Source organism: Amblyraja radiata, chromosome 35 (genome assembly GCF_010909765.2).
Source record: "Amblyraja radiata isolate CabotCenter1 chromosome 35, sAmbRad1.1.pri, whole genome shotgun sequence".
Lineage (NCBI taxonomy): Eukaryota > Metazoa > Chordata > Chondrichthyes > Rajiformes > Rajidae > Amblyraja > Amblyraja radiata.
Genome location: NC_045990.1, coordinates 23,910,668 through 23,934,489, shown reverse-complemented (window position 1 = coordinate 23,934,489; position 23,822 = coordinate 23,910,668). Strand labels below are relative to the sequence as shown.

General features: G+C 47.0%; 1 protein-coding gene across 1 annotated transcript; it reads right to left on the bottom strand.

The window, feature by feature from the left end:
* Positions 1-2,337: 2,337 nt before the first annotated feature.
* On the bottom strand, positions 2,338-22,985 carry LOC116966029 (pancreatic secretory granule membrane major glycoprotein GP2-like). Its single transcript, XM_033012159.1, has 3 exons — positions 22,935-22,985; positions 6,620-6,767; positions 2,338-2,616 (listed from the first exon to the last, which is right to left on the bottom strand). Exons 1-3 carry the CDS (start codon positions 22,981-22,983, stop codon positions 2,427-2,429), a joined length of 387 nt encoding a protein of 128 aa, XP_032868050.1. The 5' UTR covers positions 22,984-22,985; the 3' UTR covers positions 2,338-2,426.
* Between the last annotated feature and the right edge of the window lie 837 nt (positions 22,986-23,822).

Sequence of the window (23,822 nt, the reverse complement as noted above, 5' to 3'; positions counted from 1 at the left end):
CAGATTTGGAGACCAAAACTGTACGCAATACTCCAGGTGTGGTCTCACCAAGACCCTGTACAACTGCAGTAGAACCTCCCTGCTCCTATACTCAAATCTTTTTGCTATGAAAGCTAACATACCATTCGCTTTCTTCACTGCCTGCTCCACCTGCATGCCTACTTTCAATGACTGGTGTACCATGACACCCAGGTCTCGCTGCATCTCCCCTTTTCCTAGTGGGCCACCATTTAGATAATAGTCTGCTTTCCTGTTTTTGCCACGAAAATGGATAACCTCACATTTATCCACATTATACTGCATCTGCCAAACATTTGCCCACTCACCCAGCCTATCCAAGTCACCTTGCAGTCTCCTAGCATCCTCCTCACAGCTAACACTGCCCCCCAGCTTAGTCATCCGCAAACTTGGAGATATTGCCTTCAATTCCCTCATCCAGATCATTAATATATATTGTAAATAGCTGGGGTCCCAGCACTGAGCCTTGCGGTACCCCACTAGTCACTGCCTGCCATTGTGAAAAGGACCCGTTTACTCCTTCTCTTTGCTTCCTGTTTGCCAGCCAGTTCTCTATCCACATCAATACTGAACCCCCAATGCCGTGTGCTTTAAGTTTGTATACTAATCTCTTATGTGGGACCTTGTCGAAAGTCTTCTGGAAGTCCAGATACACCACATCCACTGGTTCTCCCCTATCCACGCTACTAGTTACATCCTCGAAAAATTCTATAAGATTCGTCAGACATGATTTACCTTTTGTAAATCCATGCTGACTTTGTCCAATGATTTCACCACTTTCCAAATGTGCTGCTATCCCATCTTTAATAACTGACTCTAGCAGTTTCCCCACTACCGATGTTAGACTAACTGGTCTGTAATTCCCCGTTTTCTCTCTCCCTCCCTTCTTAAAATGTGGGGTTACGTTTGCTACCCGCCAACCCTCAGGAACTACTCCAGAATCTAAAGAGTTTTGAAAGATTATTACTACTGTTGCTCTCTGTCCAAAAGCCAATTCTCAATCCATGTCAGTGTGCAAACAATTCCATGTGCTCTGACCTTGTTGACCAGCCTCTTGTGCAGGAACGTACTAAATGCTTTCTGAAAATCCCCCACAGCCCAGCCACTGGTTCCCTCATCTGTTCTACTGGACGTGTCCTCAATGTGCTCCAGAGACTGTGAAACATGAAATTCCTTCCACAGCCCATATTGTCTCTGCTCAGTCCTAACAGTGACATCGACTCCCTTCACTAGCACTTCCCCATCACACAGGAGAATCACTGGGAACCCGGTAAGTTGAATGAGAAAGTGCCAACAGAGCATGGGAGAGAGAAGGGAAGTTCTGATGCTGGAGCGATGGGAGGAGGGGAGAGATAGGTCCATGAGTAAGGGGCTTGCAGAGTGAGGGGGAGGGGGGGGGGGTGAACTGTGCGGCCAGGGAGTGGGGACTAAGCCAGGGTGAGGGTTGAAGTGCAGGGGTCTGAGCCAGGAGCGAGGTGGGTGGGGGTAGTGGGTGGAGGATCCGTGCTGAGGCAAAGTTGGGAGGGGACGAAGCTGGGACCAGGGTGGGAGGGAAGAGCACAGGTCTAGGGGCAGGGGGAGCGGGGGTTAACTTGAACACTCAGTGTGTTGGTGACGTGGTACATCACAGAATATCTCTACAACCCCAACAGCCCGTGTGACTGGGGAACGGGGACCTACCTGTACAATACACAGCAGAGGCGAAGGGTGGCAGCTGCAGGTAATACACAAAGTAACCGGAGCAGTCCTTCACCCTGATCTCCTGGTCCCTGTAGCAGATGTCACTGCTCACAGTGAAACAGACTCTCTTGCTCACCTCCCCGTCTCTCACGCTGGGATGGGGACCTGGAATGAGGATTTAAACATTGTAAAATGTACCCGGTGCCACAGTGCGGTGGGGAATGTGAATGTGCAGCCAGTGTAAGGCAGTGATCACAAGCGACGGTCCGGTCTGACCTGCCTCAGTCAGCGGTGAGCTGCTGCCCTCACCCTCCCCACCCACACTCCCCACAGCAGTCCCTGCTCCCTGAGACCGGCTCATGTGGCGTATGACATGACTAATTACAGTATATAATGTATAGTTCAGCGTCATCGGAAATGTCACTAGATTGCAATAATTTTAGCCACAACACATCACAAACACTCCCTTCACACATCATAAACACATTTGTGCTAAATGTTGTGTGTTTATTTTATTTCTCTGCCTTGTTGCTGAACTGTGGGTGTCCTGAGACGGGCCCAGCTCCCTGGGAGCTGCTCCTCCACTGAAACTACTCCGGCTCTGATCTGGAGCTGGGACAGCGGGCGGATGGGATCAGAAGCCCCACTGCCGGGAAACTCCAGGAAGCTGGAGCTTCCCCACCGCACTCCGTGAGGATCCAGGGTCTGAGTGACTGTGGGGGAACCTCTCAGGGAGTTTGGGTTCCGTGTCCGTGCGATGGGCCCTCTGGAGAGATCTGGGTCGTCAGTCTGACCCTCCCCGACAATAACTGAGACCATGTGTTGTAAACTCTGACCCTACCGGCTATCCAGCCTGGGTACTTCCCGGAGCAGTGATTCACTGGAACGTCAGTCTCCGGAATCTTCCATCCACCGGAACTGAAACAACAATCAGAGAGTCAGCCCCTGGACTGAGGGAGTTTGTTCACCCAGAGAAAGACCCGGAATCAAGGCCATTCTGAACGCACCCCATCCCCGTTCAACATTCCCCGGAATCCAATGTTGTTTTGATGCGAATAGGGCTGTTGAGCCAAAACCAAAAAGGCCTAAGGCAGGCAACGCCATGGTAGTGGGAGACTCCATTGTGAGAGGTACCGACAGGGGTTTCTGCGGCAACAGACGGGATGCGAGGATGGTGTGCTGCCTTCCTGGTGCCAGGATCCAGGATGTCACGGACAGAGTGCAGAAAATCCTCAAGGGCGATGGTGAACATCCGGAAGTGGTAGTGCATGTCGGCACAAACGATGTCGGAAAGAAGGGGATGAATATTCTGCAGCGTGACTTTAGAGAGCTCGGAAAAATGCTGAAAAGCAGGACCTCCAGGGTTGTTATCTCCGGTTTGCTTCCAGTTCCTCGTGCTGGCGAGAGCAGGAACAGGGAGATACGGGACCTGAACGTGTGGCTGAGGAACTGGTGCACGGGGCAGGGATTTAGATTCTTAGATCACTGGGATCTGTTTTGGGGTAAGGGTGAACTGTACAAAAGGGACGGATTGCATCTTAACAGGTGGGGGACCAGCATTCTGGCAGGCAGGTTTGCCACTGCTACACGGGTGGTTTTAAACTGAATAAGGGGGGTGGGGCGTCGAATGGGATAGTGGAGGATGGAGTTAAAGGGAAAGGGTTTCTTAAATGTGTGAGCGTAGAGACAGAGGGGTGTAAAATGAGGGTAGAAGCAATAGGTAGCAAGGTGAAAAGTAAAAGTGGCAGGCAGACAAAACCAGGACAAAAATCAGAAAGGGCCACTTTTTAACATAATTGTATAAGGGGTAAGAGTGTTGTAAAAACAAGCCTGAAGGCTTTGTGTCTCAATGCAAGGAGCATTTGTAATAAGGTGGATGAGTTGAATGTGCAGATAGCTATTAATGACTATGATATAGTTGGGATCACGGAGACATGGCTCCAGGGTGACCAAGGCTGGGAGCTGAACATCCAGGGATATTCAATATTCAGGTAGGATAGAGAGAAAGGAAAAGGAGGTGGGGTAGCGTTGCTGATTAGAGAGGAGATTAACGCAATGGAAAGGAAGGACATTAGTTTGGAGGATGTGGAATCGGTATGGGTAGAGCTGCGAAACACTAAGGGGCAGAAAACGCTGGTGGGTGTTGTGTACAGGCCACCTAGCAGTAGTAGTGAAGTTGGAGATGGTATCAAACAAGAAATTAGAAATGCGTGCGACAAAGACAAAACAGTTATAATGGGTGACTTCAATCTACATATAGATTGGGTGAATCAAATTGGCAGGGGTGCTGAGGAAGAGGATTTCTTGGAATGTATGCGGGATAGTTATCCAAATCAACATATAGAGGAACCAACGAGAGAGCAGGCTATTTTAGACTGGGTATTGAGTAATGAGGAAGGGTTAGTTAGCAGTCTTGTTGTACGTGCCCCCTTGGGCAAGAGTGACCATAATATGGTTGAGTTCTTCATTAGGATGGAGAGTGACATTGTTAATTCAGAAACAATGGTTCTGAACTTAAAGAAAGGTAACTTTGAGGGTATGAGACGTGAATTGGCCAAGATTGACTGGCAATTAATTCTAAAAGGGTTGACGGTGGATATGCAATGGAAGACATTTAAAGACTGCATGGATGAACTACAAAAATTGTTCATCCCAGTTTGGCAAAAGAATAAATCAGGGAAGGTAGTGCATCCGTGGATAACAAGGGAAATCAGGGATAGTATCAAAGCGAAGGATGATGCGTACAAATTAGCCAGAAAAAGCAGCATACCGGAGGACTGGGAGAAATTCAGAGACCAGCAGAGGAGGACAAAGGGCTTAATTAGGAAAGGAAAAATAGATTATGAAAGAAAACTGGCAGGGAACATAAAAACTGACTGCAAAAGTTTTTATAGATATGTGAAAAGAAAGAGATTAGTTAAAACAAATGTAGGTCCCTTGCAGTCAGAAACAGGTGAGTTGATCATGAGGAACAAGGATATGGCGGACCAATTGAATAACTACTTTGGTTCCGTCTTCACTAAGGAAGACATAAATAATCTGCCGGAAATAGCAGGGGACCGTGGGTCAAAGGAGTTGGAGGAATTGAGTGAAATCCAGGTTAGCCGGGAAGTGGTGTTGGGTAAATTGAATGGATTAAAGGCCGATAAATCCCCAGGGCCAGATAGGCTGCATCCCAGAGTACTTAAGGAAGTAGCTCCAGAAATAGTGGATGCATTAGTAATAATCTTTCAAAACTCTTTAGATTCTGGAGTAGTTCCTGAGGATTGGCGGGTAGCAAACGTAACCCCACTTTTTAAGAAGGGAGGGAGAGAGAAAACGGGGAATTACAGACCCGTTAGTCTAACATCGGTAGTGGGGAAACTGCTAGAGTCAGTTATTAAAGATGGGATAGCAGCACATTTGGAAAGTGGTGAAATCATTGGACAAAGTCAGCATGGATTTACAAAAGGTAAATCATGTCTGACGAATCTTATAGAATTCTTCGAGGATGTAACTAGTAGCGTGGATAGGGGAGAACCAGTGGATGTGGTGTATCTGGACTTCCAGAAGGCTTTCGACAAGGTCCCACATAAGAGATTAGTATACAAACTTAAAGCACACGGTATTGGGGGTTCAGTATTGATGTGGATAGAGAACTGGCTGGCAAACAGGAAGCAAAGAGTAGGAGTAAACGGGTCCTTTTCACAATGGCAGGCAGTGACTAGTGGGGTACCGCAAGGCTCAGTGCTGGGACCCCAGCTATTTACAACATATATTAATGATCTGGATGAGGGAATTGAAGGCAATATCTCCAAGTTTGCGGATGACACTAAGCTGGGGGGCAGGGTTAGCTGTGAGGAGGATGCTAGGAGACTGCAAGGTGACTTGGATAGGCTGGGTGAGTGGGCAAATGTTTGGCTGATGCAGTATAATGTGGATAAATGTGAGGTTATCCATTTTGGTGGCAAAAACAGGAAAGCAGACTATTATCTAAATGGTGGCCGATTAGGAAAAGGGGAGATGCAGCGAGACCTGGGTGTCATGGTTCACCAGTCATTGAAAGTATTCATGCAGGTGCAGCAGGCAGTGAAGAAAGCGAATGGTATGTTAGCTTTCATAGCAAAAGGATTTGAGTATAGGAGCAGGGAGGTTCTACTGCAGTTGTACAGGGTCTTGGTGAGACCACACCTGGAGTATTGCGTACAGTTTTGGTCTCCAAATCTGAGGAAGGACATTATTGCCATAGAGGGAGTGCAGAGAAGGTTCACCAGACTGATTCCTGGGATGTCAGGACTGTCTTATGAAGAAAGACTGGATAGACTTGGTTTATACTCTCTAGAATTTAGGAGATTGAGAGGGGATCTTATAGAAACTTACAAAATTCTTAAGGGGTTGGACAGGCTAGATGCAGGAAGAATGCTCCCGATGTTGGGGAAGTCCAGGACAAGGGGTCACAGCTTAAGGATAAGGGGGAAATCCTTTAAAACCGAGATGAGAAGGACTTTTTTCACACAGAGAGTGGTGAATCTCTGGAACTCTCTGCCACAGAGGGTAGTCGAGGCCAGTTCATTGGCTATATTTAAGAGGGAGTTAGATGTGGCCCTTGTGGCTAAGGGGATCAGAGGGTATGGAGAGAAGGCAGGTACGGGATACTGAGTTGGATGATCAGCCATGATCATATTGAATGGCGGTGCAGGCTCGAAGGGCCGAATGGCCTACTCCTGCACCTAATTTCTGTTTCTGTTTTCCCTCCGCTTCCGTCTTCCCCGGTCTCTCTCTCCACAATGTGGGGTCTCCCCATTCTCAGTATTGACGCCCCGTCCCATTGCAGCAACTGATGATCCCCATCTCCCTACATCTCCCCTTCACACGCCCCTCGTTCTCCCGTTTACATTCTCCATCAGTGTCCAACTTCTCAACACTGATCGCCTCACGTTACCTGTTAAATCTGTACCATCCCACTGCAAGATTTCCATCATCCATCCATGTCCCACCGCTGCACTCAGTGTTGGAACAATCCGTGCTCCTCCAGGGCTGATCCAGGACAGTGTGGGTCACACACGGGTCACCGAGTGCGGAGTCTGTGGCTGAGGGACAGAATGATGTTCGGTGTTAATGTCAAGTTCAGCTCATGTCCCCAGCCTCTTGTTCCCGATCTCCCTCATCTGCATCTCCACCCTCACCAACCCCGAGCACCAATAATCTCCCGTTCACTCCCTGATGAATAATACCATCTCCTGGATAAACACAGGCACCAGTCCCAAGTCTCTAAACAAGTTCAAGTTCAAGTTACATTTATTGTCACATGCACCAATTGCTGCAGTGAGATTTGAGTCACCATACAGCCATACGAATGAAAACAACACAAGACACCATAGAATTTAACATGAACATCCCCCACAGCGGAATCAACGTTTCATCGCTCTCCCACCATGAACTGATTGCCACAAGGATGACCACTCGGCCCATCAGCTTCATGCCAATGTCCAGGGGATCGATCTCATCAGTCCCATCACGAGGTTGCTTGGATATCCACATTGTAAGCTAAAGGAAGGTCCCTTTCCATAACGTAAGGCAGGACCCGGCCAAAGTAGTTTGGAAGCAGTTACATGGATAAAACAACATGCAACATATGGGAATCCTTTAAACGGGAAATGGAGAGACTTCAGGGTAAATGTGTTGCCATTCTCGATTGTCACTGGGAGATATCACGGTGTATCTCAGTCCCCAGGGACACTGACTGTGGACAGTGAGGGACACTAGGGGTCAGTGGAAGATATCACGGTGTATCTCAGTCTGCAGGGAACACTGATTGCCACTCCTTCGCTGGAACACAACTCCTCCAAGTTAACCACTTTCAGCACTCCGTTCGGACGTTACAGATTTCTTCGCATGGCTTTTGGAATAGGTTCTGCTAGTGAAGTATTTCAACAAGCTATGGAGCAGTTATTTGCAGGTTACCCACGCTGCATCATAGTGGATGACATCCTCGTTGCGGGACGATCTGTCGAAGAACACAATGCTAATCTGACGAAGGTCTTGGACCGTACCAAGGCCATCAACCTCAAGCGGAACCCTCAAAAATGCAAATGCAGGGTAAATGAGGTGAAATACATAGGCCATGTGTTTACTAAAGAGCCTAAAAACTGATCTGGCAAAAACCAGTGCTATCAACGAGCTCCCAGCACCCACAGATGTGCTAAGTTTGTAGAGATTCTTTGGCTTGGTTAACTACTTGAACAAATTAATTCCATGTTTCAGTGAAATATCAGCCCCGTTGCACCAGCTTACACATGAAGACACTGCTTGGACCTGGCATGAGCTATAGCAGAGGGCGTTCGACACTCTAAAGCAGCAGATGTCTTATGCTCCTACTCTCGCTTACTTTGATCCTAAACGAACGGTCACACTGACTAGTGACACCTCACAACACGGACTGGACGCAGCATGTCTTCAAAATGATGGCAATGGCAATAAGCCGTTGCCTATGCCTCGCGCACTATGACTGACAGAACAACGCCGTGCCCAAATTGAGAAAGAGCTGTTGCCGGTTGTTTTCGCCTGCAAGAAATTTAACGATTTTATCTTTGGACACACGGTCACGATTGAAACTGACCACCAACCTCTGATCAGCATTTTTAACAAACCGATCCACGCCTCTCCAGCGGATGTTGCTGCAACTTCAAAAATATGACATTGTTCTGATCCACAAACGCAGTAAGGATATGCACCTGGCTGACACTCTCTTGCATGCACCCCGGAAAACCTGTGAGGATCCGCCCTCGCCGGCTGATGACTTTATTGTAATGGCTGTGTCTTTCATTCCCTCGTCCTGTATTGAGGACTTGGTTGCCCACACAGCTGCTGACAGTACTCTACGGTCACTTACCTCCGTCATTAAGCGGGGTTGGCCAGACAAACACTGGAACATTCCCCTGTCAGTCCGACCTTTCTTTGCCGTCCGTGATGAATGAATGAATGAATATCTTTATTGTCATTGCACATGGTACAACAAAATTTAAAAGTCAATCCCACGGTGCGATTCACAAGAGCAATTTTAAATATATAAGAAAAGGTAAAAATGGTGATGGGCTAGTGCTGCAGGATGGCATTGTTTTAAAAGGACACAAGGTTGTGGCCCCTGCTTCACTGCACAACAAGTATTTTAGCGATGACCATGCAGGGCACCCAGGCACTGAAGCTACTGTCCTATGGGCAAGAAGCATGTTTTACTGGCCTGGTGGTTCAGTCTCCCTCACCTGTGAAACCACCCGCTCTGTCCCCGGGGGGGAAGAACGGAGATGGTCTTTATCGTACACACCCGCCCACACAACCCTCCCCACACACACCCCCTCCCCCCGACAAACCCCCGCCCACACATCTCTGATCCTGTGCTCTTACGGTTCGTGTCATTTTTCTATTTGTGCAAAGCACGATTGCGCTACCTTCTTCGTCACCTTACTCAGCATTTCCCTGTGCTCAAGTGCAACAAGCTTTGTTCCGATCGATGGTATATTATAAAAGTTATTAAGGTTTAAAAATATTAAAACCCCGCATGCGCCTGCTTCTCTCTGTCAGACAGCGCCACACAGATTGGCCTCCTTTCCTGTCAGTCACAGCTCGGCACCTTTACTAGAGCTGAGTGACGCTGTGGGTGGCCAGCAGAGGTCCCCAACCGGACACGTGTCTGACCGACCGGAAGCGGTGCGGAGCCGGTGATGTCGGCCAAATGGAAAGGAGATCCCGGCAGAGGCTTCCCCATGGCTCTTCCCCCATTCTTTCTCTGAGCGTGAGAGTCTCCTAGACTTAAACTATAAAATAATTCAAAAGAGCCAAGTCTCAGTCAAAGAGTCTTTACTAGAATCACCCCGGTGGGAGAGAATGCAATCACTTGCATGCACTTAAAGTTCACACAAGCACCTGCTGCTGCCCTCTCTGAGAATACAAAGGAGTATACTTTGAATGGGAGATGCCAGAGTAATGGTGGATGGCTGTTTGTCAGGTTGGAGGTCGGTGACTAATGGGGTGCCTCAGGGATCTGTGTTGGGTCCACTGTTGTTTGTCTTGTACATCAATGATCTGGATGAAGGTGTGGTAAATTGGATTAGTAAGTATGCAGATGATACTAAGATAGGTGGTGTTGTGGATAATGAAGTGGATTTCCAAAGTCTACAGAGAGATTTAGGCCATTTGGAAGAATGGGCTGAAAGATGGCAGATGGAGTTTAATGCTGAAAAGTGTGAGGTGCTACATCTTGGCAGGACAAATCAAAATAGGACGTACATGGTAAATGGTAGCGAATTGAGGAATGCAGTTGAACAGAGGGATCTAGGAATAACTGTGCATAGTTCCCTGAAGGTGGAATCTCATGTAGATAGGGTGGTAAAGAAAGCTTTTAATGTGCTAGCCTTTATAAATCAGAGCATTGAGAATAGAAGTTGGGATGTAATGTTAAAATTGTAAAAGGCAATGGTGAGACCAATTCTGGAGTATGGTGTACAATTTGGGTCGCCCAATTATAGGAAGGATGTCAACAAAATATAGAGTCCAGACGAGATTTACTAGAATGTTGTCTGGGTTTCAACAACTAAGTTACAGAGAAAGGTTGAATAAGTTAGGTCTTTAATCTTTGGAGCGCAGAAAGTTAAGGGGGGATTTGATAGTGGTCTTTAAAATGATGATGGATAGACAGAGTTGTAGCTGTGTGGAATGAGCTTCCAGTGGAGGTGGTGGAGGCAGGTTCGATTTTATCATATAAAAATAAATTGGATAGGTATATGGATGGGAAAGGAATGGAGGGTTATGGTCTGAGTGCAGGTAGAATGGACTAGGGGAAAATAAGTGTTCGGCACGGACTGCAGGGCCGAGATGGCCTGTTTCCGTGCTGTAATTGTTATATGGTTATATACTTATACAGTCCAAAGCACATGTTGGTAATTTTCCATTAGATACATAAAAGAATAGGGTTCATTTAATTGTGCATGAGAGTTTAGGGAGGCAAACAGGAGTGATTACGGAGGACCAGCAGCTGCTGTAGCAATAAGGCCCTATGGTGTGATAAGGAAGCTGGACTCAACATTGTAATGTCTAAAAAGGTGAGAAGCAATTCTTTATCTATCTTTCAGTACAACCAGGAAGGTCGAGCTGCGAAGCCTGTTCTCCCATTTACTAGCATGTTTCACTTAAAATGTCGGCCACAACTAAAATAAGCTAAAACAAAATGGCAGTTACCATATTAACCCTTACATTCCCCCCTTTGATTATTATATAATCAATAAATCAAATAATGAAACTAGAAGCGATACATTGGCAAATACATGGTGCACAGCAATATAGCAGTAAAGCGACAATTATAATTATCAAAATATATGTAATCTGACAGTATGAATTCATCCCTGCGTTCAACTGGTAGTGGTCTCTGCGCTTCTCATACCTTAGAATGCAGACCTGGCAAGGCATAGGTTAATTGCTGTGTATACATAATTAGATAACCACTCAGTGCCTGTAGGTGTAACTTCCACACTCCAGGTATAACCTCCATACTCTAGTCGCACACCAGAAGGTACGTAGCCTGTGGTCACCCTCCGTTCATATCATCCTTCCCGCAGCTCGCTGTCACCCAGCCCTGCGTCACCTGCAAATTTGCCAATGCCACCATCGGCATCACATTGCATTACATTGGCATGCTCTGTTTCTTGCAGATCTGATGGCTAAAAATGTCCCACGATAGGCGAACAATAGCGACATGTCCATCACGATATATCCTAGAAATGGATTTCTTAAAGGAAAGAAGAGGTTAGCGTTTTATCCCTTAGGCACCATACTGACAATCCTACAGTGGGGAAATTGAACCCACTCGTGCCACCCTTCCACCTTTGCTTCGGTAGGGGTTGTTAGAAGGACCTGGAGCCGTTGGTGTGGGAGGAACGACGTCCGAGCGGTAAGCTTACAACCCAACCCCTTTCCCCTCAAGCCCCCCTTCCCCACACACCCCTTCCCCACAAGCCCCCCTTTCCCTGCCCCTTCCCCACACCCTCTTCCCCCTCACCCACCCCCACTTCCCCACGCCACCCCTCCCCATACCCCCCTTTCCCATACCCCCCTTCCCCACAACCCCCTCCCCCACACCACCCTCCCCCAAACCCCCCCTTCCCCACATCCTTCCACCCCCACACCCCCCTCCCCCACAAACCACCTCCCCAACCCAATCCCCACACCCCTCCTGCACATCCCCCCTCCCCCTCAAACCCCCTCCCCACCTCCCACCCCGACACACCCCTCCCCCATCCCCCACAAACCCCCCCCACCCCCCATTCCCTATACCCCTCCCCCACAAACCCCTTCCCCAACCCCTCCCCCCCAACCCCTTTCCCCACCCCCCCATCCCCCACACACCCCGTCCCCCACCCCCGTTCCCCACACCATCCAACACCTCCACACCGCCCTCCCGCTCACCCCCACTCCCCCACACCCGCTCTCCTCCACAATCCCCATCCCCCACACCCCACATACCCCCTCTCCCACACCCGCTCTCCACCACAATCCCCCGCCCCCACACACCCCTCCCCCGCACACACCCTCTCCCACACACCCCCATCCCCCACACACCCCCGCCCCCACGCACTCTTTCTCCTCCACACCCCCTTCCCCCACACCCCAACCCCTGAGTGGTGGAATATTGCTTTGGGGGAACGGGTTGCGTAAGGGGAACAGGTAAGTGGTGGAATATGGCGTTGGGGAATGGGTTGCTTTGGGGGGGGGGGGGGGGCAGGCCTCCTGTGTGACTGGGACCCACCAGTCCAGTACATAACTAAAACTCTGATCTTGTGCTCTTCCGATTTGCGTTGTTTTTGCATTTGTGCCAAACTGGAACTCGATACTGCTGCGATATTTTGCTAACCTTACTCACCATTCTCCTGTTGTGCAAGTGCAACAAGTTTTGTTCCGATCAATGGTATAATTTAAAAGTTATTAAGGTTTAAAAATCGTAATAACTGCGCATGCGGTGATTGGTCTCCCCTTCTGTCACTCGCCAGGATGGCACTGCCCCTTCCGGCACCCACTGTCAATCACTGGCGGCAAGGAGAATAAAGCTGAAGGAACGGAGCGAGCAGAGTGTGGAGAGCGGGTGGAGCCATTGAGGGAGGCCGAGGCTGGGGCCGCTGAGTGATGCGGGAGGCCGGGTGCCGCTGTGTGCTGCTGGGGCTGGGGCTGGGGGCTGATGAGCTTCCCCCCTCCAACAACCACTGTCCACACATCCATCTCCCACACACACCCCCCCCCCCACTATCACACACACCCCTCCCAGACAATCCCCATCTCTCACCCCCACCCACACACACACCCTTCCATCCCAAACACACCCCTTCCCTCCCACACACAACCCTTTACCCCCTCCCACACCCCACCCCCCCTCCCCCCACAAACTCCACCTACACACGCCCCTCCCCCTCCACAACCCCCCACCCAGACACCCCTTCCCACACTCCCTCCACCCTCCCCACCCCCACACACCCTCTGCCCACACACACCCCCCCTTCATCCCACACACATCACCCCCCACCCCCCCCCCCTGCCGTTCACACCCCACCGCCCACACACACCCCTCTCTCCTTCATACATCGTTCCTGCTGATGTTGCTGAAATGACCAAGGTTTGCTCTCAGTGTCGAGAGTACCATGTCTCTGGAGAAACCGCCAACTTTTGCTGCATAAAGGGCCAGGTGAACATTGCTCCTCCGCAGGCACTGCCTGATGAACTCATGAGATTGTATACATTTGACACACAACAAGCAAATGAGTTGAGAAAGAATATCACACAATACAACTGTCTCTTTCAACTGACGTCATTCGGTGCCAAGGAAGTGGTGCCACCTGGATGGAATCCTTCAATGATCATTCAAGGCCAGATTCATCATTACCTTGGTTCATTGATGCCTGACCTACACCAGCAAAGTCAATTCTTGCAGATCTATTTTATGGACCCCCAAGATAGCATTGAATTGCGAATGTGTATACTGCGAAATGCTGGTAATCAAAGGGAAATTGGTGCAATGCTTGAAAATTTGATAAGACAAAACAACCCTTACATTGAAACACTTAAAATGGCAAGGGAGGCAATTTGTGGTTTACCAGAGGCATCAATCATCATTCATCCGGATCGCCGGCCAGCTTTGCAACACGAAAGGAGGTTTAACATACAATTGCCAACAAAGTTGCCATTGTAATACCAAAAGATAATGACCCTCAGGTAACATCACGACACATTGTCTTGAAAGAAAGAGGAGGAGACCTAAAATCATTTCAGAGTCTCATAGATCATATGATAGTTTTCAATACATCCTTTTCTTTCCACATGGAGATGATGGATGGCGTCAGCAACTCCAAATGAGTAACCGCAAGAAATTGACAGCAAAGCAATATTATGCCTATAGGATCATGCATCAAGATAATGAATCAAACCACCTTTTGAGAGGAGGTTGACTCTTTCAACAATATGACGTTGATATGGCAACTGAGATTGAGATTGATAGGCTCAATTATATTCGCATGAATCAAGCATCGTTGAGATCAACAAATTACAGATGCCTCACGGATGCATTAAACGATAATGATGATTTGGAAAACATCGGAAAGCGCATCGTCCTCTCGTCAACATTTGTCCGTGGACCGAGATACATGACGGGACGATGCCAGGACGCCATGATGTCCGTTCGGAAGTATGGCAATGCTTCATTCTTCATTACGATGACTTACAAACTGAATTGGAACGAGATGCGACAGTGCCTCTATCGCAATCAGCAGCCATGTGATAGAACAGACTTGATTGCAAGAGTATTCTATCTGAAAAGAAAGCTATTCATTAAGTACCTCACTGGACCACATGGCCTCTTTGGCAACCGTAGAGCTTTTGTCTCCACTGTGGAATATCAGAAGAGAGGTCTGCCTCATTTGCACTGTCTGCTGTGGCTTGACGAAATGAGTAAGCCAAGACCAAAACATTTTGACAGATTTGTGCAAGCTGAAATACCAGACACACAAGTAGATCCTGAGCTGCATGATTGGTACTCAAGCAGAAGATTCATAGACCGTTCTGCAACCACACCTCTCCATGTTGTAAGGATGGAAGATGCAGTAAGAGATTCCCAAGGTCATTTTTTGAGAGCACAAGGTGTGGACGTGATTCATATGTGCTGTACAGGAGAAGATCTCCAGACATGGGAGGATTTCAGGGACATGAAGAGGGACCATCTGATTGGGTGGTGCCCTATAATGCTCAGCTATTGAAGTTGTTCAAATGTTCACATCAACGTTGAGATATGCTCCTCTGTAAAGTTGGTCTAATAAGTGATCAAGTACATGTTGAAGGGGAGTGATCAAGCAGCGTTTGGAGTTAACAGGGATGACGGATTTACATAGGACTTGACTGGCAGATACATTGGTCCATCAGAAACAGTAGCATCAATCCTTGGATTTCCGACTCCAGGTACATCTACCACAAGACCAACTAGTCATTATCACAGTCGATGCTACTCAGCGAGTGAGGAATATGGCGAGAACCACTTTAACTGAAGTCATGGTATTGTGTTCTCGAGAGCCATTTGCAAGAACAATCTACTCCGCTGATGTTCCCCGATTTTACACATGGAACAATAGGAGATGGCAAAGAAGGAAGGTTGGCAAGAGAGTGGAAGATCATCCAGTTATTTTTGAAGCTAACGTTCTGGGACGAGTGTAAACTGTGTCTCCGAGTGAATACTCAGCAGAGAGCAGTCTGAAGAAAGGTTTCGGCCCGAAACATTGCTTATTTCCTTCGCTCCATGTATGCTGCCGTATCCGCTGAGTTTCTCCAGCAATTTTGTCCACCTTCGATTTTCCAGCATCTGCAGTTCCTTCTTGAGCAGTGTGTGACTGCTTGAAAAGGAATCTTTCTTCAAAGTTTTTCACTGATTCATCAGGAGGAACAGGGAAGACATTTATCACCAATATGATCCTCTCCAAAGTTAGAGGTCAAGGTGATGTTGCTATTGCTGTCACATCCTCTGGGATAGCAGCTACGTTAATGCCTGGTGGAAGAACTGCACATTCTCGATTCAAGATACCCATCCAAGTGACCGAGGATACATTCTGCAACATTGACAAGAACTCTAACACGGCACGTTTGATGAGGCAAGTGAAACTCATGGGATGAGTGCCCGATGATTAGCAGGGAGAGCTTTGAAGCGGTGGACAGAACTCTTCGAGATGTATGCACCAACACTAAGGCTTTTGGTGGCCTTCTTAACATTTGTTGAGGCGATTTTCAACAACTCCTTCTTGTAGTGAAAAGGGGAAATGATCGTGATATTGAAAATTCCCGTATTAAGAAATCCTTACATGGACACTTTTCACCAAGTTTCAATTGGAGACAAATATGCGATCGAGAGAGGGAGAAGATGACTATTCTCGATTTTTGTTGGAAGTTGGAGAAGACGACATTTTAAAGAATAATGACGAAGAAATTGAAATGCCACAAGACATGGTTCTGTCAGCAAAAACACTGGTGGATTGTATTGATTTCACGTATCCTACATTTGACAATCCTGCAGAAATATTCTCCGACAATTGTATCTTGATTCCGCACAACGATACGATGAGAAGCATCAATTCTACATGTATCAAACACTTCCCTGGAATCATTAAGGAGTACTTTCCTTTCAATGCTGTCACTGAGGGAACTAATGCTACTCACTTCCCAACAGAATTCCTCGATTCACTCGAGATCTCTGGATTACCACCACACAAATTGGAGTTGAAAAAAGGATCTCCGATCATGTTAATGAGAAACTTGGAACCGCCAAAGCAATGCAATGGAACGAGGATGATTGTGGAAGAGCTACACAATAATCTGATCGTTGCAAGAATCAACATGGGAGCCTAGAAAGATGAGATTATTCTCATTCCTAGGATAATGCTCAATTTGACAGAAGGCAAACACATTCCCCTTCAGTGGAGCCAATTACCACTTAAACAAGAAATGATCACAGACGCGTCCTAACAATTCAGTGCTAATTTTGTAAGTATTCCAGCCAATTTTACCTTAGCACAGATAATACCCAGCACTGTTTGGTACTCGAACCCGCACAGGCGGGGCCTCAAACCCCCCTCGGACTCGAACCCTCCTACCCGCTAAATACAGGTCCTCAGCACCTACAAACCAATTACCGATACCGGCTGCAAAATACATAAAACGACAACTCTTTGGCCCAATCATATAACAGTACATAACATAGTTTCAACACATAGCACATAGGGAGAAACATTACCATTAAGTAAATAAACATTACCATTAGATAAAGAAACATTTTTGGTGAGACCACTTTTCTGGACCAATCACAATTATTGGCGGGAAGGTATCGAAACACAGTTGAGACATAACATCTCCCCAACCAACCACAAGCTTGCCTTTAGCATCAGGACATTGGTGCACCTGCAGAATCCCAGACATTGTGGCAACACATAGGTCACAAGGGCAGAAACCTTCTGCAGCCCCTTCCCAGGCTTCAGACTCCCTGGAGCCATCTATGTCACATGGGTCTCCAGCAAGTGATGTCACCCTCAGTGAAGCAGGTTTCACAGACATCTGCCATTCTTCCCTAGAACCTAAACCTATGCATATTCACACTTGTTCATCAGTCACTGAAAGTAAGCATATGGGACAACAGGCAGTGAAGAAAGTGAATGGCATGGTAAAATGAATGAATGGCAAAAAAGCTGGAGCATCTATGGAACGAAGGAAATAGGCAACGTTTCGGGCCCAAACCCTTCTTCAGACTGATCGGGGGTGGCAGAAAGGAAAAAGGAGGAGGAGCCCGAAGGCTGGGGGATGGGAGGAGACAGCAGGAGGGCTGAGGAAGGGGAGGAGACAGCAAGGACTAACAAAATTGGCATATGAGGAAAGATTGAAAAGACTAGGCTTGTATTCACTGGAGTTTAGAAGGATGAGGGGGCATCTTATAGAAACATATAAAATTATAAAAGGACTGGGCAAGCTAGATGCAGGAAAAATGTTCCCAATGTTGGGCGAGTCCAGAACCAGGGGCCACAGTCTTAGAATAAAGGGGAGGCCATTTAAGACTGAGGTGAGAAAAATCTTTTTCACCCAGAGAGTTGTGAAATTGTGGAATCCCCTGCCACAGAAGGCAGTGGAAGCTAAATCACTGGATGGATTTTAGAGAGATTTAGATAGAGCTCTAGGGGTTGGTGGAATCAAGGGATATGGGGAGAAGGCAGGCACGGGTTATTGATTGGAGACAATCAGCCATGATCATAATGAATGGCTGTGCTGAACATGTCCCGAAGGCTGTGTTGCCTACCCGGTGCTAGGGTTAAGGATATCTCTGCGATGCTGGAGAGAAATTTGCAGAGGGAGGGGGAGGATCCAGTGGTCGTGGTCCATGTGGGGACCAATGACATAGGAAGGACGAGGAAGGAGGATCTGCTAAAGGAGTTTGAGCAGTTAGGGAATAAATTAAAAAGCAGAACCTCGAGGGTACTGATCTCCGGATTGCTACCTGAGCCACGGGCCAAATCGGCGAGGGTACGTAAAATTAAAAAGCTAAATGCGTGGCTCAAAGACTGGTGTGGGAAAAATGGGTTTGGTTTCTTGGGCCACTGGCACCAGTACTGGGACAGGGGGGATCTGTTCTGTAAGGACGGACTTCACCTGAACGGTGCTGGGACTGGGGTCCTGGCAAATCATATAACTAGGGCAGTAGAGAGGTCTTTAAACTAAGTAGCGGGGGAGAGGTATCAAGGGGGGTAATAACGGCAGGGGTAGAGGAAATAGAGCAGGGTATCAGTGGGGAAACGGAAAATCAAAATGTGACAGGAGGATCCAGAATGTGTGAAGATAAAGCTCTAGATGTAAAAGGGGCAAAAACAGAAAGGAAGGGTAGTAAAAATCATCTGAAAGTGCTTTATCTAAATGCACGGAGTATTCGAAATAAGATAAATGAATTAACGGTGCAATTAAATATATATAGTTATGATATCGTGGCCATTACGGAGACATGGCTGCAAGGGGATCAGGACTGGGAGTTAAATATAGAGGGGTACTCGACAATTAGAAAAGATAGACAGGAAAGAAAGGGAGGAGGGGTGGCCCTTTTTTAATAAGGGAGGGAATAACGGCAATAGAGAGGAAGGATATTGCGTTGAAGGATCAGGATAGTGAAACAGCTTGGGTACAGATAGAGAATAACAAGGGGAAAAAAACACTAGTGGGTGTAATTTATAGACCTCCAAATAGTTGTGACGCTGTTAGTCAGAACATAAATCTGCAAATAGTTGACGCATGTAAAAAGGGAACTGCTGTAATCATGGGGGACTTCAATTTTCATATTAATTGGGCAAACCAAACTGGGCAGGGTAGACTAGAGGAAGAGTTTATAGAATGTATTAGAGACGGGTTCCTAGAACAGTATGTCACAGAACCGACAAGGGGGGAGGCAATCTTGGATCTGGTCCTGTGTAATGAAGTAGGATTAATTAAAAATGTCATAGTTAGGGACTCGTTGGGAACAAGTGACCACAATATGGTCGAATTCCATATTCAAATAGAAGGGGAGCAGGTTGAAACTCAGGCTAGGGTACTTAGTCTAAATAAGGGGGATTATGAAGGTATGAGGACTGAGCTGATCAAAGTTGACTGGGATAGCAGACTCAAGAATAAGACGGTACATGAGCAGTGGTGTACGTTTAAGGATCTACTGTATAACCTTCAAGAAAAATTTATTCCTATGAAGAAAAAAAGGGGTAAGGGTAAGAACAGTCAGCCATGGCTCAGTAAAACTATAAAGGATAGTATTCGGCTGAAGGCAAGGGCATATAAGGTAGCCAGAGATAGTGGGAGGGTAGAGGATTGGGAAGCATTTAAAGGTCAGCAAAAAATAACTAAGAGATTAATTAAGACGGGGAAAATAGACTATGAAAGGAATTTAGCGAACAACATAAAAACTAATAGTAAGAGTTTTTATAGCTATATAAAAAGAAAAAGGGTGGCTAAGGTGAACGTTGGTCCATTGGAGGGTGAGACTGGAGAGTTGTTGGTGGGGAACATGGAAATGGCAAAGGCATTAAATGAGTATTTTGTATCAGTCTTCACCATAGAAGACACAAAAAATATTCCAACGCTGGATAAACAGGGGGCGGTAGGAATGGAGGAGCTAAATACTATTAAGATCACCAAGGAGGTGGTATTAGGGAAATTAATGAGACTGAAGGAGGATAAATCCCCTGGGCCTGATGGATTACATCCAAGGGTCTTGAGGGAGATAGCGGTGGGGATTGTGGATGCATTGGTGATAATTTTCCAAAACTCCCTGGAGACAGGAACGGTCCCAGTGGATTGGAAAATGGCCAATGTAACACCTATATTTAAAAAAGGAAGTAAACAGAAGGCGGGTAACTATAGACCGGTTAGTCTAACATCGGTGGTGGGTAAAATGTTAGAGACAATTATTAAAGAAACACTAACGGGGCACTTGGATAAACATGACTTCATCGGACAGAACCAGCATGGTTTTGTGAAGGGGAAGTCCTGTTTAACGAATCTGCTCGAATTCTTTGAGGAAGTAACAACCCGGGTGGATAAAGGGGAACCGGTGGATGTGGTATACTTGGACTTCCAAAAGGCTTTTGACAAGGTGCCACATAAGAGACTATTGCTAAAAATAAAAAATTATGGGATTGGGGGTAATATATTAGCATGGGTAGAGGATTGGCTAACAAATAGGAAGCAGAGAGTGGGGATAAATGGTTCATACTCGGGATGGCAACCGGTAACTAGCGGGGTTCCGCAAGGGTCGGTGCTGGGACCCCAGTTGTTCACAATTTATATAAATGATTTGGAGGAGGGAACCAAGTGTAATATATCAAAATTTGCGGACGATACAAAAATGGGAGGAAAAGTAGGGGATGAGGAGGATAGGAAGAGTCTGCAAAAGGATATAGATAAGTTAGGTGAGTGGGCAACAACTTGGCAGATGAAATTTAATACTAATAAATGTGAAGTCATTCACTTTGGGAAAAAAAATGATAGGGCAAGTTATTTTCTAAATGAGGAGGAGCTGCGTTGTAATGCAACGCAAAGGGATCTAGGGGTAGTAGTACATGAATCACTAAAAGTTAGTATGCAGGTGCAGCAAGCAATCAGGAAGGCCAATGGAGTTTTGGCCTTTATTGCTAGGGGGATTGAGTATAAAAACACGGAGGTCTTGCTGCAGCTGTACACAGTATTAGTGAGACCACATTTGGAATACTGTGTACAGTTCTGGGGTCCATACTTAAGAAAGGATGTACTAGCCCTGGAGGCAGTGCAGCGAAGGTTTACAAGATTAATTCCTGCAATGAGGGGATTGACATATGAGGAAAGGTTAAGTAGGCTGGAACTCTACTCTTTGGAGTTTAGAAGAATGAGAGGCGATCTCATTGAAACGTATAAGATCGTGAGGGGCCTTGATCGGGTGGATGCACCGAGGATGTTCCCAATGATCGGGGAAACTAGAACTAGGGGACATAGTTGCAGAATAAGGGGGGGCTCTTTTAAAACTGAGATGAGGAAGAACTTCTTCACCCAGAGGGTGGTTAATTTATGGAATTCACTGCCCCAGGGAGCAGTGGAAGCAGAAACATTAAATATATTTAAATCTAAAATAGATGGTTTTTTAGCTGCCAAGGGGATAAGGGGCTACGGGGAGAGGGCAGGGATATGGACCTAGGTATGGTTAGTATAGTAAGACCTGAGTGATCTCCTGGACAAGTGTCGATCGCCTGGATTGGGGTCGGAGAGGAATTTCCCGGATTTTTTTCCCGAATTGGACCTGGGTTTTTATCCGTTTTTTTGCCTCCCCCAGGAGATCACGCGGTTCTTGGGGTGGAGAGGGGAGATAGGGCCCATAAAGAGGAGGGTAGTGTCTTGTGTTCTGTGTCTTGTGTCTACTGTTTGTGGGTAAGGGTGTCTGTTTAGTGTTCAGCCATGAGCGAATGGCGGTGCGGGCTCGACGGACCTGGTGGTCTACTCTCGCACCTACTTTCTATGATTCTATGATTCTATGAAATGGCCTCCTCCCGCACCTATTTTCTATGTTTCTAAACGCAGGCAAATGGAACTAGCTGAGATGCAATGTCTTGGTCAGCATGGGTCAGGTGGGCCGAAAGGCCTGTTTCCGAGCTGTCGGCTCCACGGATCATTGAGAGCACACAAGGCTTGGAATTTATAAATGAGGAAGTAGTGGTACAAGTGGACAGGGTGATGGGGGGGGGGGGGGGGGGGGGCAAACCGGGTTACTGGGGACAGTTTTGGTTCCTCTATTAAAGCAAGGATATACTGGCAGTCCAGACAGATTCACTTGATTCATTCTTGATGGGAGAATTCAGCCATCAGGAGTGGCTGAAGATATTTGGTCTCCAGTCTGTGAAATTGAGAATAAGGGGTGATTTTATTATAAAGCATGATCCTGAGGGGGGATGAGAGGGTAAATGTGAAGAGAAGGGTGAAAACGATTCACAAGGTTGTTGCCTGGATTGGCCAACTTGAGCTATAATGTGAGATTGGACTGGGTCTGTTTTCATTGGAGCAAAGGTGGCTGAGAAATAACTGTGATATAGTTATATACAATTATGAGTGGCATAGACAGAGTCGATGGGTCATTTCCCACCATACGGATGTCCAAGATCAAAGGGTATCAGTTGAAGATGGGAAGAGAGTGGTTTAAGGAGATCGGAGTGGTAATTTGTCACATAAAGTGTTGTTGGTAGATGCTAGATGAGGTGGTGGAGGCAGGAACAGTAACAATCTTGAAGAGGCATCTTTATAGGTATTTGAACGACAGGGCACAGAGGGATAGGCAATTAATGTTGGGAAGTTGGATTAGTGTCACTCAGCATGATGGCCGGTATAAGTGCGGTGGACCAGGGAGCCTGTTTCTGTGCCGGAGATCTCTATAACTATGTGCAGAGGCAGAGGCTCCAATGAGGGGCGTAGTTACAAGATAAGAGAGCGATCATTTAAAACTGCACAGGAGCTTCCTCTCACAGAGGTCGGTGAATCGCTGGAATTCTCTACTCCGGAGGATGGTGGACACTAGATCGTTCGAGGTATTTGAGGAGGATTCAGATGATGTTTTAACACACAGACAATACATAACCAACATCCAGTAATTGTACACAGTGCACAGTGCACCTCCCACCACACTCTTGTTAATAACTACTCACCCAGAGAGCCCAGAATCAGCAGCAGAAGCCTCACTTCACCAGGTGGCATTCTGGAAATGTAAACAGGGTAAACAGAAATGTAAGCAGGGAATCAGAGGAAAAAGAGATACTAGGGGTTCAGGCAAAGCTGTGTTCTGGGACAAAACAGCTCACTCCCTCACATAGAGGTGAGATCGCACTTCCCCAGACTGTGACACCACACACAGAGGTGAGATTCCTCTCTTCCACACTGGGACCCCCCGTGCCAAAAAAGAGGTATCAGAAAAGACAATAGGAAATAGGTACAGGAGTAGGCCATTCAGCCCTTCGAGACAGTACCGCCATTCACTGTGATTATGGCTGATCATCCACATTCAGAACCCCCTTCCTGCCTTCTCCCCACATAGAAACATAGAAAATAGGTGCAGGAAGAGGACATTCCGCCCTTCGAGCCAGCACCGCCATTCATTGTGATCATGGCTGATCATCCCCTATCAATAACCCGTGCCTGCCTTCTCCCCATATCCCTTGACTCCACTAGCCCCTAGAGCTCTATCTAACTCTCTTTTAAATCCATCGAGTGACTTGGCCTCCACTGCCCTCTGTGGCATGGAATTCCATAATTTCACAACTCTCTGTTTTTTTCTCACCTCAGTCTTAAATGGCCTTCCTTTTATTCTAAGACTGTGGCCCCTGGTTCTGGACTCACCCAACATTGGGAACATGTTTCCTGCATCTAGCTTGACCATTCCTTTTATAATTTTATATGTTTCTATAAGATAACCCCTCATCCTTATCAACTCCAGTGAATACAAGCCTAGTCTTTTCAATCTTTCCTCATATGACAGTCCCACCATCCCAGGGATCAATCTCTTGAACCTATGCTGCACTGCCTCAATCACAAGGATG